The 17,717-nt window shown below is 46.8% G+C and overlaps 1 protein-coding gene across 1 annotated transcript in view; it reads right to left on the reverse strand.

Moving 5' to 3' along the window:
* The window catches only part of LOC128691783 (glucose dehydrogenase [FAD, quinone]), a 64,231-nt gene that overhangs the window by 36,703 nt on the left and 9,811 nt on the right, over positions 1-17,717 (reverse strand). The window contains exon 3 of the mRNA XM_070100880.1: positions 897-1,068. Coding sequence (XP_069956981.1) covers positions 897-1,059 — 163 coding nt within the window. The 5' untranslated portion in view covers positions 1,060-1,068. The remainder of the gene's footprint in view (positions 1-896; positions 1,069-17,717) is intronic.

The following is a 17,717-nucleotide window of genomic DNA, read 5'->3' on the forward strand; positions in this document are numbered from 1 at the left end:
CAGCAGTTGGATATGCTGAATGTTGAAGACAGAGTAAAACAACTGAAGCTAAATCATGTTTATAAAATTGCTCACAAACAGTGTCCAGAATATCTTGCTGTCAATTTTGTCAAGGTTGGGAACCAAAGCAATCATAGTACTAGGGGGAGAGAACACAACTTTGTAGTAGCCACAGTCAGTGGCCAGGCTTCAAACACCTTTTATTGTACAGCAATAAAGGAATGGAACAGACTGCCCGCACATGTCAAAGCCAGTCATAGCATGAACCAGTTCAAGAAGTGTCAAAAGGTGTCTGATGAATGTAGCTACAGAAAGGGAGGGGAATGATTTTCTATTTTTTAGCCAACATACGTGTAAATTTTACCTTATTCCTAGTAATGACCCTCGTATTGTAGATAGTCTTAATGACCCTCGTGTAGTAGATAGTCTTAATGACCCTCGAATTGTAGATAGTCTTAATGACCCTCGTGTAGTAGATAGTCTTAATGACCCTCGTGTAGTAGATAGTCTTAATGACCCTCGTATTGTAGATAGTCTTAATGACCTTGGTGTAGTAGATAGTCTTTTTAGTATGATAATAAGATGTTATCTTCATTGTAGAATAATAAGAAAATATTATAACCTTTATATTATAATAATAAGGTAAAAGGACCCCAATGGAAATAAGTCACTGTGTCTGACTTTTTTGGGTTATCCCAGGTTCTCTACACATATGCTGCTATGTATGATAATTCTACGTAACTGTATTTGTGTATACCTGAATAAACTTACTTACTTACTTACCTGTGTGTACTCACCTAATTGTGGTTGCAGGGGTCGAATCACAGCTCCTGTCCCAGCCTCCTCGCTAGAAGGGTGTATCAGTGTGTAAAATATATACAAAGCAATGTTCTTACCTATTATAAAGTCGTACTGGGAAGCAAGAGGTCCATTCAACTCAAAATTTCCTGGTCCAGCTTCAGGGAACACAGTGATGAGCAGGAGGCGCAACACAGGCAACACTGCTGCTGTTGCTGTACTCACAACACTGTCTCTCACTGTATTAACGTTAAATACCATCCTAGATACCTGTAATGAGATGCTACACTAAGAAAACATATGTTAGTTTAATATCTTGATTATGTACCCAATGCCCATCCAGGGACCAGGGACTATGTCTCAACATTACAGAGGCACATAATGGCTCCAGGGACTGTACCTTAACATTACAGAGGCATATAATGGGCTCAGGGACTGTACCACAACATTACACAGGCACAAATGGGCTCAGGGACTGCACCACAACATTACAGAGGCACAAATGGGCTCAGGGACTGTACCACCACATTACAGAGGCACGTAATGAGCTCAGGGACTGTACCACAATATTACAGAGGCACAAATGGGCTCAGGGACTGCACCACAGCATTACAGAGGCACATAATGGGCTCAGGGACTGTACCACAACATTACATAAGCGCATAATGGGCTCAGGGACTGTACCACAACATTACAGAGGCACATAATGGGCTCAGGGACTGTACCACAACATTACATAGGCACATAATGGGCTCAGGGACTGTACCACAATATTACAGAGGCACATAATGGGCTCAGGGACTGTACCACAACATTACTGTAGTGATACTGGTCCTGTGGGGAGCAGCAGCAGGATAATACTGCACCACCTCTAGGGGCCCTTAACAACAACAACAGTTTGGCGTGCGTCATGGGCACCAACATATGGTGTGTGATTCTCTCCTACTTTATCCATTTATCACCGATGCAGATTACATGGTGAGTTTAAATATGTGGCCTGTAGTTATAACTTTTCTCTTGACATATGCAAGACATCACCATCCCTGTAGAAGCCATTATTAGATGTACTAGTCATTATATTTTGTTGTTGCAGAAGTACTATGAAGATTCTATGTTCAATAAAGCCTAGAGATAAGGCCTGTGTTTCTATCACAACAATTTATTGAACATAGAATCCTGGGCTACCTGGTGGTGATCCTGCGCTAGACTACATCACAACATGGAGCGTTTACTGAAACCTGAGAGGCTAGACTGTGACCCCAGCTTATCAACGGCTGCTCAGGAATGGAAGCACTGGTTTAAGACTTTCGAAAACTTCTTGGGAGCCCTTCCTAAAGAAGATCTAGATAAACTAAGTCTGCTCATCAATTTTGTGTCACCTAAGATATATGAGGCTATTTCTGAGTGTAATACCTACGAAGATGCTATCAAAACCCTCAAGTCTCAGTATATTAAACCTACAAATGAAATCTTTGCACGCTATCGCCTTGCAACTCGCCGCCAGCAGATTGATGAGTCCTTAGAGGAATACTTTCAAGCACTGAAAATTTTAGGTAAGGACTGTCACTTCCAAGCAGTGACAGCTGCTCAGTATTGTGAAGAGTCCATCAGGGATGCTTTTATCAGTGGCCTGCAATCACCAATAATAAGGCAGCGTTTATTGGAGAATAAAACTCTCGACTTAGCCGCTGCCTTTGACCAGGCAAGAGCTCTAGATTCAGCCCAGAAGAATTCTGAAGTATACAGTACCACTCAGCCTTCTCGAGTGGTAAGTGCTGCAATTCCTGACCAAGACTCTTGCAATGAAGTTACTGGGGAACCTGCCTCAGTGACAGCAGCAGCAGGTACGGTGTGTTTCTTTTGTGGTTTTTCAAGACATCCACGTCCAAAGTGTCCTGCTCGTGAAGCAATGTGCCATAAATGCCACAAGAAAGGTCACTTTGCTAAAGTATGTCGTGCTAATGCATCAACAAGAGCTAGTGCCTCCACACATTCCAGTGATCATGCGACTCTAGCAACAGTGACTTCTGCGGCTACTCCAAATTCACTGTCAAAGGCAGTTGTGAAAGTATTCATCAAAGGAACAGAAGTAGATGGTCTTATTGATAGTGGCAGCTCAGAGAGTTTCATCAACCTTGACTTAGTTAAACGGCTCTCCTTGACTCTACATCACTCATCAGGTACCGTTTCCATGGCATCAACATCTCTCTCTATTCAGACCTTAGGGTTTTGTAAGGTAAATCTCAGAGTTAATGGAAAGGATTATCAAGATGTACATTTAGCTATTCTGCCACAACTGTGCTCTGATGTTATCCTTGGTCAGGACTTTCAGAAGCTGCATGGTAGTGTCACCTTAACATATGGAGGTGAACTGCCTCCTCTTGTTGTCTGTGGACTTAGCACTTTAAGGGTAGACCCACCAAAGCTGTTTGCAAATCTTACCGCGGACTGCCATCCTATATCAGCTAAGTCACGCCGCTATTCTTATGAGGATCGGATGTTCATTGAGAAAGAAACTCAGAGGCTGCTGAAGGAGGGTATTATAGAACCGAGTGATTCTCCTTGGCGTGCACAGGTTGTTGTTGTTAAAGATGGTTATAGGAAACGGAGACTGGCTATCGATTACTCTGAGACAATCAACAAATTTACACTTCTTGATGGGTACCCTCTACCTCGAATTGACGATACAGTGAACAAAATTGCTCAGTACTACGTGTTTAGCACAATTGATCTGCAGAGTGCCTATCATCAAGTCCCTATAAGGAATGAAGATAAACCATACACAGCGTTTCAGGCTAGTGATGGCCTGTATCAGTTTACCAGAGTCCCTTTTGGAGTCACCAATGGGGTAGCCTGCTTCCAACGAATTATGGATTCACTCATTCAGGAAGAGCAACTCATGGGAACTTACGCGTATTTAGATAATGTTACCATTTGTGGCAAGACCCAGGAGGAACATGATGCAAACCTTGATAAGTTTTTGGAAGCCGCCAAGAAGAAAAATATCAGTTACAATGAGGAAAAGTGCACTTTTTCAACTAAAAGGCTTAGCATCCTTGGTTATGTAGTGGAAGGAGGTTCAATATTCCCAGACCCTGAACGACTACGACCTCTACGGGAACTTCCAATGCCTCAAGACAAAAAGTCACTCCGAAGAACTCTTGGTCTCTTTGCTTATTACTCACAATGGATCTACAACTATTCAAGTAAAGTCCGCCCATTGAGTGCTACCACATTTCCTGTGACAAAGGAAGCAGAAGCCGCTTTCCATACTCTCAAACAGGACATTGAAAACTCAGTAGTTCAAGCCATTGATGAGTCCCTACCATTCGAAGTGGAAACAGATGCATCTGACATTGCCATTGCTGCAGTCTTATCTCAGGCAGGACGACCAGTAGCCTTCTTTTCGAGAACTTTTCAAGGATCAGAGAAATGTTATGCTGCTGTAGAAAAGGAAGCCCAGGCCATCATAGAAGCAGTTCGCCACTGGAGGCATTATTTAACTGGTAGACATTTCACCATAAGGACTGACCAACGGTCCGTGATGTATATGTTCGACAAGAGGCACAAAAGTAGGATAAAGAATGACAAGATATTACGCTGGAGGATGGAACTATCGTGTTATGACTTTGATATTCTGTACCGACCGGGTCAAGAGAACATCTCACCTGATGCATTCTCTAGGTCCCACTGTGGAGCAGCATGTCATGATTTGCAATCACTCTCAGCTCTCCACAAGGCTTTGTGTCACCCAGGAGTTACACGCCTGTACCATTTTGTCAAATCAAAGAACATGCCCTACTCAGTGGAAGATGTGCGACAAGTGATCAGAGCATGCAGAGTATGTGCAGAGTGCAAGCCAAACTTTCATCAGCCAGAGAAGACTCATCTCATAAAATCCACCCAGCCTTTCGAAAGATTGAATATAGATTTCAAAGGACCTCTACCAAGCACAAATCAGAATAGGTATTTCCTTAACATAGTAGATGAATATTCAAGGTTTCCCTTTCTATTCCCCTGTGCAAATATGGCTGCTTCAACTGTTATTAGTTGTCTTTCACAGTTGTTCTCTATTTTTGGTATGCCAGCTTATATCCATTCAGACAGGGGATCCTCGTTCATGAGTCACGAACTTCAGGAGTTTTTGGCTAGCAAAGGTATTGCCTGCAGCAGAACAACAAGCTACAACCCTCAAGGCAATGGTCAAGTGGAGCGGTTCAATGGTACTATATGGAAGGCAGTTACAATGACATTAAAGTCGCGCAATCTACCTGTTCAACACTGGCAAACTGTCCTACCTGATGCTCTTCACTCTATTAGATCACTGCTGTGCACAGCTACTAATGCAACCCCTCATGAAAGACTCCTCAACTATTCACGTCGTTCCTCTACGGGAGCCTCCGTGCCCACTTGGTTATGTCATCCTGGACCCGTTCTCCTGAAGAGTCACCGTAGGATGAACAAGACGGATCCTTTAGTGGAAGAGGTAGAGCTCCTGCAAGCTAATCCACATTACGCCCACATTCGCTACCAAAATGGTGAAGAGACTACAGTATCTACAAGACATTTAGCGCCAGTTGAAATCCCTATTAGTGTGGAATCTCAAGATACACCAATAGATGTGAAAGATGCTTCGTTTTCTCCTGGAAAGCCCCTTGAGACTACCCCTATGGAAATAGAGGATTCTGCTCCAGCAGTTAATCAAACCCCGCTGGAAAATATCGAACCTGGTGAAGAGGCTCAAGGGCTACGAAGGTCGGGACGTGTACGTCGCCCACCTAACAGTTTGGGAGATTACTGTCTCTGATATTTTAGAAGGGGGAGATTGTAGTGATACTGGTCCTGTGGGGAGCAGCAGCAGGATAATACTGCACCACCTCTAGGGGCCCTTAACAACAACAACAGTTTGGCGTGCGTCATGGGCACCAACATATGGTGTGTGATTCTCTCCTACTTTATCCATTTATCACCGATGCAGATTACATGGTGAGTTTAAATATGTGGCCTGTAGTTATAACTTTTCTCTTGACATATGCAAGACATCACCATCCCTGTAGAAGCCATTATTAGATGTACTAGTCATTATATTTTGTTGTTGCAGAAGTACTATGAAGATTCTATGTTCAATAAAGCCTAGAGATAAGGCCTGTGTTTCTATCACATAATGGGCTCAGGGACTGTACCACAATATTACAGAGGCACATAATGGGCTCAGGGACTGTACCACAACATTACAGAGGCACATAATGGGCTCAGGGTCTGTACCACAACATTACAGATGCACATAATGGGCTCAGGGACTGTACCACACGTTACAGAGGCACATAATGGGCTCAGGGACTGTACCACAACGTTACAGAGGCACATAATGGGCTCAGGGACTGTACCACAACGTTACAGAGGCACATAATGGGCTCAGGGACTGTACCACAACATTACAGTCACATAATGGGCTCAGGGACTGTACCACAACATTACAGAGGCACATAGTGGGCTCAGGGACTGTACCTCAACATTACAGATCCGTGTGTGACTTGAAAAAGCCCACTGTGTGGGTGAAACGTTGTCAATAAAGGATCACATTATACTGCTTTTGTGTTTATATTTCCATTACAGAGGCACATAATGGGCTCAGGGACTGTACCTCAACATTACAGAGGCACATAATGGGTTCAGGGACTGTACCTCAACATTACAGAGGCACATAATGGGCTCAGGGACTGTACCTCAACATTACAGAGGCACATAATGGGTTCAGGGACTGTACCTCAACATTACAGAGGCACATAATGGGTTCAGGGACTGTACCTCAACATTACAGAGGCACATAATGGGCTCAGGGACTGGGCAGGAAAGTTACAGAGGTAACAAACTGTTTACATGTTCTCAATACAATACCATTAACCGCATTTTTGCATCTAATTAAGAGTTCTCAGGCTTGAAGCCTTTCGACCATTTAAGGGAAACCTTGATGCTAGTACAGGATTCTTGATTTTAGGCACTGAAGCCAACCTCCAGTTCCTCAGATCAAACCAACAAGTGGCACCTGTACAGGATAGTATAATAGAGATATAAACTAACTACAGAATGACGAGGCTGAGACGTCGAAGGTAAAATCCACCTTGTATGGGCCAGTGGACCTTCTGCAGTGTTCGTTCTTATGTTCTTATGTAAGACACTTATCAGGGAGACATTTCGCCACAAGTAGCGAAGACCCTAGCAGCGAAACATTCCATCAATGTTTCGATCAATGCATATTAACACTGGTAGCCTGAGGCTAAAGCTCTCGCTTTACACGGCGTGTGTCCGGGGTCGATTCCCAGCGAGGGTAGAAACAGGCGTGTTTCTTTACACCTGTTGTCTATGTTCACCCATCAGTAAAATGGGTACCTGGGTGTTAGTAGACTGGTGTGAGTCGCATCCTGGGGGCAAAACTGACCTAATTTACGGGAAATGCTCTACACAACAAGGGACTTTCTATATAGTAGTATGCCTTTGGTGTCAGTTATGGTCTGTATAAGTTGCATCATGTACTTGTAGTAAATAAACTATCATCAAGAGTGACTAGGCACTAGGCTTTATATCTAAAAACTCAACTGACCAGTCTGTGTCTGCCCAGAAGAGTCGAATGACCCAGACTGGTTTATCTCGTGCCACGAATGGTACATTCAGTGTTAAATGTGAAGGTGTCACATCAGAAATTTCTCCTCAATTTGACAGTATCATGGATGTATAAGGGGGCAGGAGGACGTTGTGATACTGACGAAGGGCTCTTGATTCAAGGTAGCTGGAGCTACCCCATTCTTTCCTTCCATTAGGCCTCATTACCTCCCATTCCCCAGGCACTGTTTCGACCCCCTCCCTTTCAGGTTCCCCTTGAAGATGACGATGTTTTGCTCCCATTCCCCAGGCACTGTTTCGACCCCCCTTCAGGTTCCCCATGAAGATCTGACGATGTTTGGCCCCTTCCCCTTCAGGTTCCCCATGAAGATCTGACGATGTTTGGCCCCTTCCCCTTCAGGTTCCTCATGAAGATCTGACGATGTTTGGCCCCTTCCCCTTCAGGTTCCTCATGAAGATCTGACGATGTTTGGCCCCTTCCCCTTCAGGTTCCTCATGAAGATCTGGCGACGTTTGGCCCCTTCCCCTTCAGGTTCCCCATGAAGAACTGACGACGTTTGGCCCCTTCCCCTTCAGGTTCCCCATGAAGATCTGACGACGTTTGGCCCCTTCCCCTTCAGGTTCCCCATGAAGATCTGACGATGTTTGGCCCCTTCCCCTTCAGGTTTCTCATGAAGATCTGACGACGTTTGGCCCCTTCCCCTTCAGGTTCCTCATGAAGATCTGACGATGTTTGGCCCCTTCCCCTTAAGGTTCCCCATGAAGAACTGACGATGTTTGGCCCCTTCCCCTTAAGGTTCCCCATGAAGAACTGACGACGTTTGGCCCCCTCCCCTTCAGGTTCCTCATGAAGATCTGACGATGTTTGGCCCCTTCCCCTTCAGGTTCCCCAAGAAGAACTGACGACGTTTGGCCCCTTCCCCTTCAGATTCCTCATGAAGATCTGACGATGTTTGGCCCCTTCCCCTTAAGGTTCCCCATGAAGAACTGACGATGTTTGGCCCCTTCCCCTTCAGGTTCCCCAAGAAGAACTGACGACGTTTGGCCCCCTCCCCTTCAGATTCCTCATGAAGATCTGACGACGTTTGGCCCCTTCCCCTTCAGGTTCCTCATGAAGATCTGACGATGTTTGGCCCCTTCCCCTTAAGGTTCCCCATGAAGAACTGACGATGTTTGGCCCCTTCCCCTTCAGGTTCCCCAAGAAGAACTGACGACGTTTGGCCCCTCCCCCTTCAGGTTCCCCATGAAGATCTGACGATGTTTGGCCCCTTCCCCTTTAGGTCCCCCATGAACATCTGACGATGTCCCCCCCCCCCCGGACCACCATTTAGTTGCAACAGCTGTGATTGCTAAATGATCCAGAACGAAACAAAAAAAATTCACGTAAATTTACTTTCTAATTGTTTTTTTGTGATTTGTTTCAGCCACGGTACTGTGACTTTCACAATACCGTGGGTGGGGGATGGGGTTTGATGCCTGTCTACTACATGAGGGTCAGTAAGGCTGTATGTCACCTGGTCACCATAAGTCAAGAATATTAAGGTGTCCCGTTGCAGACTCTTGGATGTCACTACCGCTCGGCTCCGGCTGTCACTACCGCCCGGCTCTGGCTGTCACTACCGCCCGGCTCTGGCTGTCACTACCGCCCGGCTCTGGCTGTCACTACCGCCCGGCTCTGGCTGTCACTACCGCCCGGCTCCGGCTGTCACTACCGCTCGGCTCTGGCTATCACTACCGCCCAGCTCTGGCTGTCACTACCGCTCGGCTCTGGCTATCACTACCGACCGGCTCTAGCTATCACTACAGCCCGGCTCCGGCTGTCACTACCGCCCGGCTCTGGCTGTCACTACCGCCCGGCTCTGGCTGTCACTACCGCCCGGCTCTGGCTGTCACTACCGCCCGGCTCTGGCTGTCACTACCGCCCGGCTCTAGCTGTCACTACCGCCCGGCTCTGGCTGTCACTACCGCTCGGCTCTGGCTGTCACTACCGCCCGGCTCTGGCTGTCACTACCGCCCGGCTCTGGCTATCACTACCGCCCGGCTCTGGCTGTTACTACCGCCCGGCTCCGGCTGTCACTACCGCTCGGCTCTGGCTATCACTACCGCCCGGCTCTGGCTGTCACTACCGCCCGGCTCCGGCTGTCACTACCGCTCGGCTCTGGCTGTCACTACCGCCCGGCTCCGGCTGTCACTACCGCCCGGTTCTGGCTGTTACTACCGCCCGGCTCTGGCTGTCACTACCGCCCGGCTCCGGCTGTCACTACCGCTCGGCTCTGGTTGTCACTACCTCCCGGCTCCGGCTGTCACTACCGCCCGGCTCCGGCTGTCACTACCGCCCGGCTCTGGCTGTCACTACCGCCCGGCTCTGGCTGTCACTACCGCCCGGCTCCGGCTGTCACTACCGCCCGGCTCTGGCTGTCACTACCGCCCGGCTCCGGCTGTCACTACCGCCCGGCTCCGGCTGTCACTACCGCCCGGCTCCGGCTGGGTTACAAGTATCAAATTCAAAGTTTATTCTCTATAAGGATTACAATGCTGAGTTTACAGAATTTGGTTATTGTGTGGTTTACATGTAGTAAAATTGTGATTACAGAGTGTACCACTAGAACACCTAGCATGGCTAGGTATTACAGAGTGTACCACTAGAACACCTAGCATGGCTAGGCATTACAGAGTGTACCACTAGAACACCTAGCATGGCTAGGCATTACAGAGTGTACCACTAGAACACCTAGCATGGCTAGGCATTACAGAGTGTACCACTAGAACACCTAGCATGGCTAGGCATTACAGAGTGTACCACTAGATCACCTAGCATGGCTAGGTATTACAGAGTGTACCACTAGAACACCTAGCATGGCTAGGCATTACAGAGTGTACCACTAGAACACCTAGCATGGCTAGGTATTACAGAGTGTACCACTAGAACACCTAGCATGGCTAGGCATTACAGAGTGTACCACTAGAACACTTAGCATGGCTAGGCATTACAGAGTGTACCACTAGAACACCTAGCATGGCTAGGCATTACAGAGTGTACCACTAGAACACCTAGCATGGCTAGGCATTACAGAGTGTACCACTAGAACACCTAGCATGGCTAGGCATTACAGAGTGTACCACTAGAACACCTAGCATGGCTAGGCATTACAGAGTGTACCACTAGAACACCTAACATGGCTAGGCATTACAGAGTGTGCCACTAGAACACCTAGCATGGCTAGGTATTACAGAGTGTACCACTAGAACACCTAGCATGGCTAGGTATTACAGAGTGTACCACTAGAACACCGAGCATTGCTAGGCATTACAGAGTGTACCACTAGAACACCTAGCATGGCTAGGTATTAAAGAGTGTACCACTAGAACACCTAGCATGGCTAGGTATTACAGAGTGTACCACTAGAACACCTAGCATGGCTAGGCATTACAGAGTGTACCACTAGAACACCTAGCATGGCTAGGTATTAAAGAGTGTACCACTAGAACACCTAGCATGGCTAGGTATTATATAGTGTACCACTAGAACACCTAGCATGGCTAGGCATTACAGAGTGTACCACTAGAACACCTAGCATGGCTAGGTATTAAAGAGTGTACCACTAGAACACCTAGCATGGCTAGGTATTACAGAGTGTACCACTAGAGCACCTAGGATGGCTAGGCATTACAGAGTGTACCACTAGAACACCTAGCATGGCTAGGCATTACAGAGTGTACCACTAGAACACCTAGCATGGCTAGGTATTAGAGAGTGTACCACTAGATCACCTAGCATGGCTAGGCATTACAGAATGTACCACTAGATCACCTAGCATGGCTAGGCATTACAGAGTGTACCACCAGATCACCTAGCATGGCTAGGCATTACAGAGTGTACCACTAGATCACCTAGCATGGCTAGGTATTACAGAGTGTACCACTAGATCACCTAGCATGGCTAGGCATTACAGAGTACCACTAGAACACCTAGCATGGCTAGGTATTACAGAGTGTACCACTAGATCACCTAGCATGGCTAGGCATTACAGAGTGTACCACTAGAACACCTAGCATGGCTAGGCATTACAGAGTGTACCACTAGAACACCTAGCATGGCTAGGCATTACAGAGTGTACCACTAGAACACCTAGCATGGCTAGGCATTACAGAGTGTACCACTAGAACACCTAGCATGGCTAGGCATTACAGAGTGTGCCACTAGAACACCTAGCATGGCTAGGTATTACAGAGTGTACCACTAGAACACCTAGCATGGCTAGGTATTACAGAGTGTACCACTAGAACACCTAGCATGGCTAGGTATTACAGAGTGTACCACTAGAACACCTAGCATGGCTAGGCATTACAGAGTGTACCACTAGAACACCTAGCATGGCTAGGCATTACAGAGTGTACCACTAGAACACCTAACATGGCTAGGCATTACAGAGTGTACCACTAGAACACCTAGCATGGCTAGGTATTACAGAGTGTACCACTAGAACACCTAGCATGGCTAGGTATTACAGAGTGTACCACTAGAACACCTAGCATGGCTAGGCATTACAGAGTGTACCACTAGAACACCTAGCATGGCTAGGCATTACAGAGTGTACCACTAGAACACCTAACATGGCTAGGCATTACAGAGTGTACCACTAGAACACCTAGCATGGCTAGGCATTACAGAGTGTACCACTAGAACACCTAACATGGCTAGGCATTACAGAGTGTACCACTAGAACACCTAGCATGGCTAGGCATTACAGAGTGTACCACTAGAACACCTAACATGGCTAGGCATTACAGAGTGTACCACTAGAACACCTAACATGGCTAGGCATTACAGAGTGTACCACTAGAACACCTAACATGGCTAGGCATTACAGAGTGTACCACTAGAACACCTAGCATGGCTAGGTATTACAGAGTGTACCACTAGAACACCTAGCATGGCTAGGTATTACAGAGTGTACCACTAGAACACCTAGCATGGCTAGGCATTACAGAGTGTACCACTAGAACACCTAGCATGGCTAGGCATTACAGAGTGTACCACTAGAACACCTAACATGGCTAGGCATTACAGAGTGTACCACTAGAACACCTAGCATGGCTAGGTATTACAGAGTGTACCACTAGAACACCTAGCATGGCTAGGTATTACAGAGTGTACCACTAGAACACCTAGCATGGCTAGGCATTACAGAGTGTACCACTAGAACACCTAGCATGGCTAGGCATTACAGAGTGTACCACTAGAACACCTAACATGGCTAGGCATTACAGAGTGTACCACTAGAACACCTAGCATGGCTAGGCATTACAGAGTGTACCACTAGAACACCTAACATGGCTAGGCATTACAGAGTGTACCACTAGAACACCTAGCATGGCTAGGCATTACAGAGTGTACCACTAGAACACCTAACATGGCTAGGCATTACAGAGTGTACCACTAGAACACCTAACATGGCTAGGTATTATAGAGTGTACCACTAGAGCACCTAGCATGGCTAGGCATTACAGAGTGTACCACTAGAACACCTAGCATGGCTAGGTATTAAAGAGTGTACCACTAGAACACCTAGCATGGCTAGGTATTACAGAGTGTACCACTAGAACACCTAGCATGGCTAGGCATTACAGAGTGTACCACTAGAACACCTAGCATGGCTAGGTATTAAAGAGTGTACCACTAGAACACCTAGCATGGCTAGGTATTATAGAGTGTACCACTAGAACACCTAGCATGGCTAGGCATTACAGAGTGTACCACTAGAACACCTAGCATGGCTAGGTATTAAAGAGTGTACCACTAGAACACCTAGCATGGCTAGGTATTACAGAGTGTACCACTAGAACACCTAGGATGGCTAGGCATTACAGAGTGTACCACTAGAACACCTAGCATGGCTAGGCATTACAGAGTGTACCACTAGAACACCTAGCATGGCTAGGTATTACAGAGTGTACCACTAGATCACCTAACATGGCTAGGCATTACAGAGTGTACCACTAGAACACCTAGCATGGCTAGGCATTACAGAGTGTACCACTAGAACACCTAGCATGGCTAGGCATTACAGAGTGTACCACTAGAACACCTAGCATGGCTAGGCATTACAGAGTGTACCACTAGAACACCTAGCATGGCTAGGCATTTCGGGCAGACTTAGTTTAATTCTTAATTTTAAAATATTACAAATTATGAGGTAAGTTGGTATTATGGCTAAGTGACTAAATACTATTTTGTGAGTTTAGCAGTGTGAATGCTTTTGTTTTGGCACAGTATATAGTTTCAGTATTGGAGTATCACAGACCAACTTATGACTAGTTAGGTTGAGTTAGGTTAAATCACCACCACCAGATATAGACCAAACGAAATGTAAACTTTGTCAGATGGACTATTGTCACACCCTGCGTCATTATGTACTGGAGTGCGTCACACCCTGCGTCATTATGTACTGGAGTGCGTCACACCCTGCGTCATTATGTACTGGAGTGCGTCACACCCTGCGTCACTATGTACTGGAGTGCGTCACACCCTGCGTCATTATGTACTGGAGTGCGTCACACCCTGCGTCATTATGTACTGGAGTGCGTCACACTCTGCGTCATTATGTACTGGAGTGCGTCACACCCTGCGTCACTATGTACTGGAGTGCGTCACACCCTGCGTCATTATGTACTGGAGTGCGTCACACCCTGCGTCACTATGTACTGGAGTGCGTCACACTCTGCGTCATTATGTACTGGAGTGCGTCACACCCTGCGTCATTATGTACTGGAGTGCGTCACACCCTGCGTCATTATGTACTGGAGTGCGTCACACCCTGCGTCACTATGTACTGGAGTGTGATCAAATTAATGAATTTAGAAACAACTCACTCAGAAATGTTCAAGAAATGGCTAAGTATTTTATCCACAGTGATATATTACAGACCATTCTGTGTGTGTGTGTGTACTCACCTAGTTGTACTCACCTAGTTGAGGTTGCGGGGGTCGAGTCCGAGCTCCTGGCCCCGCCTCTTCACTGATCGCTACTAAGTCACTCTCCCCGAGCCGTGAACTTTATCATACCTCTGCTTAAAGCTATGTATGGGTCCTGCCTCCACTACATCGCTTCCCAAACTATTCCACTTACTGACTACTCTGTGACTGAAGAAATACTTCCTAACATCCCTGTGATTCATCTGTGTCTTCAGCTTCCAACTGTGTCCCCTTGTTACTGTGTCCAATCTCTGGAACATCCTGTCTTTGTCCACCTTGTCAATTCCTCTCAGTATTTTGTATGTCGTTATCATGTCCCCCTATCTCTCCTGTCCTCCAGTGTCGTCAGGTTGATTTCCCTTAACCTCTCCTCGTAGGACATACCTCTTAGCTCTGGGACTAGTCTTGTTGCAAACCTTTGCACTTTCTCTAGTTTCTTTACGTGCTTGGCTAGGTGTGGGTTCCAAACTGGTGCCGCATACTCCAATATGGGCCTAACGTATACGGTGTACAGGGTCCTGAATGATTCCTTATTAAGATGTCGGAATGCTGTTCTGAGGTTTGCTAGGCGCCCATATGCTGCAGCAGTTATTTGGTTGATGTGCGCTTCAGGAGATGTGCCTGGTGTTATACTCACCCCAAGATCTTTTTCCTTGAGTGAGGTTTGTAGTCTCTGGCCCCATAGACTGTACTCCGTCTGCGGTCTTCTTTGCCCTTCCCCAATCTTCATGACTTTGCACTTGGTGGGATTGAACTCCAGGAGCCAATTGTGTTAGTTACCATTTTGTCCTAGGCACATGTCGATTAGACACTAGGCCTGTTGTGTGTATGTAGGTGTGTACTCACCTAGTTGAGGTTGCGGGGGTCGAGTCCGAGCTCCTGGCCCCGCCTCTTCACTGATCGCTACTAGGTCACTCTCCCTGAGCCGTGAGCTTTATCGTACCTCTGCTTAAAGCTATGTATGGATCCTGCCTCCACTACATCGCTTCCCAAACTATTCCACTTACTGACTACTCTGTGGCTGAAGAAATACTTCCTAACATCCCTGTGATTCATCTGTGTCTTTAGCTTCCAACTGTGTCCCCTTGTTACTGTGTCCAATCTCTGGAACATCCTGTTTTTGTCCACCTTGTCAATTCCTCTCAGTATTTTGTATGTCGTTATCATGTCCCCCCTATCTCTCCTGTCCTCCAGTGTCGTCAGGTTGATTTCCCTTAACCTCTCCTCGTAGGACATACCTCTTAGCTCTGGGACTAGTCTTGTTGCAAACCTTTGCACTTTCTCTAGTTTCTTTACGTGCTTGGCTAGGTGTGGGTTCCAAACTGGTGCCGCATACTCCAATATGGGCCTAACGTATACGGTGTACAGGGTCCTGAACGATTCCTTATTAAGATGTCGGAATGCTGTTCTGAGGTTTGCTAGGCGCCCATATGCTGCAGCAGTTATTTGGTTGATGTGCGCTTCAGGAGATGTGCCTGGTGTTATACTCACCCCAAGATCTTTTTCCTTGAGTGAGGTTTGTAGTCTCTGACCCCCTAGACTGTACTCCGTTTGCGGCCTTCTTTGCCCTTCCCCAATCTTCATGACTTTGCACTTGGTGGGATTGAACTCCAGGAGCCAATTGCTGGACCAGTTCTGCAGCCTGTCCAGATCCCTTTGTAGTTCTGCCTGGTCTTCGATCGAGTGTATTCTTCTCATCAACTTCACGTCATCTGCAAACAGGGACACCTCAGAGTCTATTCCTTCCGTCATGTCGTTCACAAATACCAGAAACAGCACTGGTCCTAGGACTGACCCCTGCGGGACCCCGCTGGTCACAGGTGCCCACTCTGACACCTCGCCACGTACCATGACTCGCTGCTGTCTTCCTGACAAGTATTCCCTGATCCATTGTAGTGCCTTCCCTGTTATCCCTGCTTGGTCCTCCAGTTTTTGCACCAATCTCTTGTGTGGAACTGTGTCAAACGCCTTCTTGCAGTCCAAGAAAATGCAATCCACCCACCCCTCTCTCTCTTGTCTTACTGCTGTCACCATGTCATAGAACTCCAGTAGGTTTGTGACACAGGATTTCCCGTCCCTGAAACCATGCTGGCTGCTGTTGATGAGATCATTCCTTTCTAGGTGTTCCACCACTCTTCTCCTGATAATCTTCTCCATGATTTTGCATACTATACATGTCAGTGACACTGGTCTGTAGTTTAATGCTTCATGTCTGTCTCCTTTTTTAAAGACTGGGACTACATTTGCTGTCTTCCATGCCTCAGGCAATCTCCCTGTTTCGATAGATGTATTGAATATTGTTGTTAGGGGTACACATAGCGCCTCTGCTCCCTCTCTCAATACCCATGGGGAGATGTTATCTGGCCCCATTGCCTTTGAGGTATCTAGCTCACTCAGAAGCCTCTTCACTTCTTCCTCGGTTGTGTGCACTGTGTCCAGCACTTGGTGGTGTGCCCCACCTCTCCGTCTTTCTGGAGTCCCTTCTGTCTCCTCTGTGAACACTTCTTTGAATCTCTTGTTGAGTTCTTCACATACTTCCCGGTCATTTCCTGTTGTCTCTCCTCCTTCCTTCCTTAGCCTGATTACCTGGTCCTTGACTGTTGTTTTCCTCCTGATGTGGCTGTACAACAGTTTCGGGTCAGATTTGGCTTTCGCTGCTATGTCATTTTCATATTGTCTTTGGGCCTCCCTTCTTATCTGTGCATATTCATTTCTGGCTCTACGACTGTTCTCCTTATTCTCCTGGGTCCTTTGCCTTCTATATTTCTTCCATTCCCTAGCACACTTGGTTTTTGCCTCCCTGCACCTTTGGGTAAACCATGGGCTCATCCTGGCTTTTTCATTACTCCTGTTACCCTTGGGTACAAACCTCTCCTCAGCCTCCTTGCATTTTATTGCTACATATTCCATCATCTCATTAACTGGTTTCCCTGCCAGTTCTCTGTCCCACTGAACCCCGTTCAGGTAGTTCCTCATTCCTGTGTAGTCCCCTTTCTTGTAGTTTGGCTTCATTCGTCCTGGCCTTCCTGCTTCTCCCTCCACTTGTAGCTCTACTGTGTATTCGAAGCTTACAACCACATGGTCACTGGCCCCAAGGGGTCTTTCATATGTGATGTCCTCGATATCTGCACTACTGAAGGTGAATACTAAGTCCAGCCTTGCTGGTTCATCCTCTCCTCTCTCTCTTGTAGTGTCCCTTACGTGTTGGTACATGAAGTTCTCCAGTACCACCTCCATCATCTTAGCCCTCCAAGTATCTTGGCCCCCATGTGGGTCCAAGTTCTCCCAATCTATCTCCTTGTGGTTAAAGTCACCCATGATCA

This window comes from Cherax quadricarinatus, chromosome 75 (genome assembly GCF_038502225.1).
Source record: "Cherax quadricarinatus isolate ZL_2023a chromosome 75, ASM3850222v1, whole genome shotgun sequence".
NCBI classification, from domain to species: Eukaryota; Metazoa; Arthropoda; class Malacostraca; order Decapoda; family Parastacidae; genus Cherax; species Cherax quadricarinatus.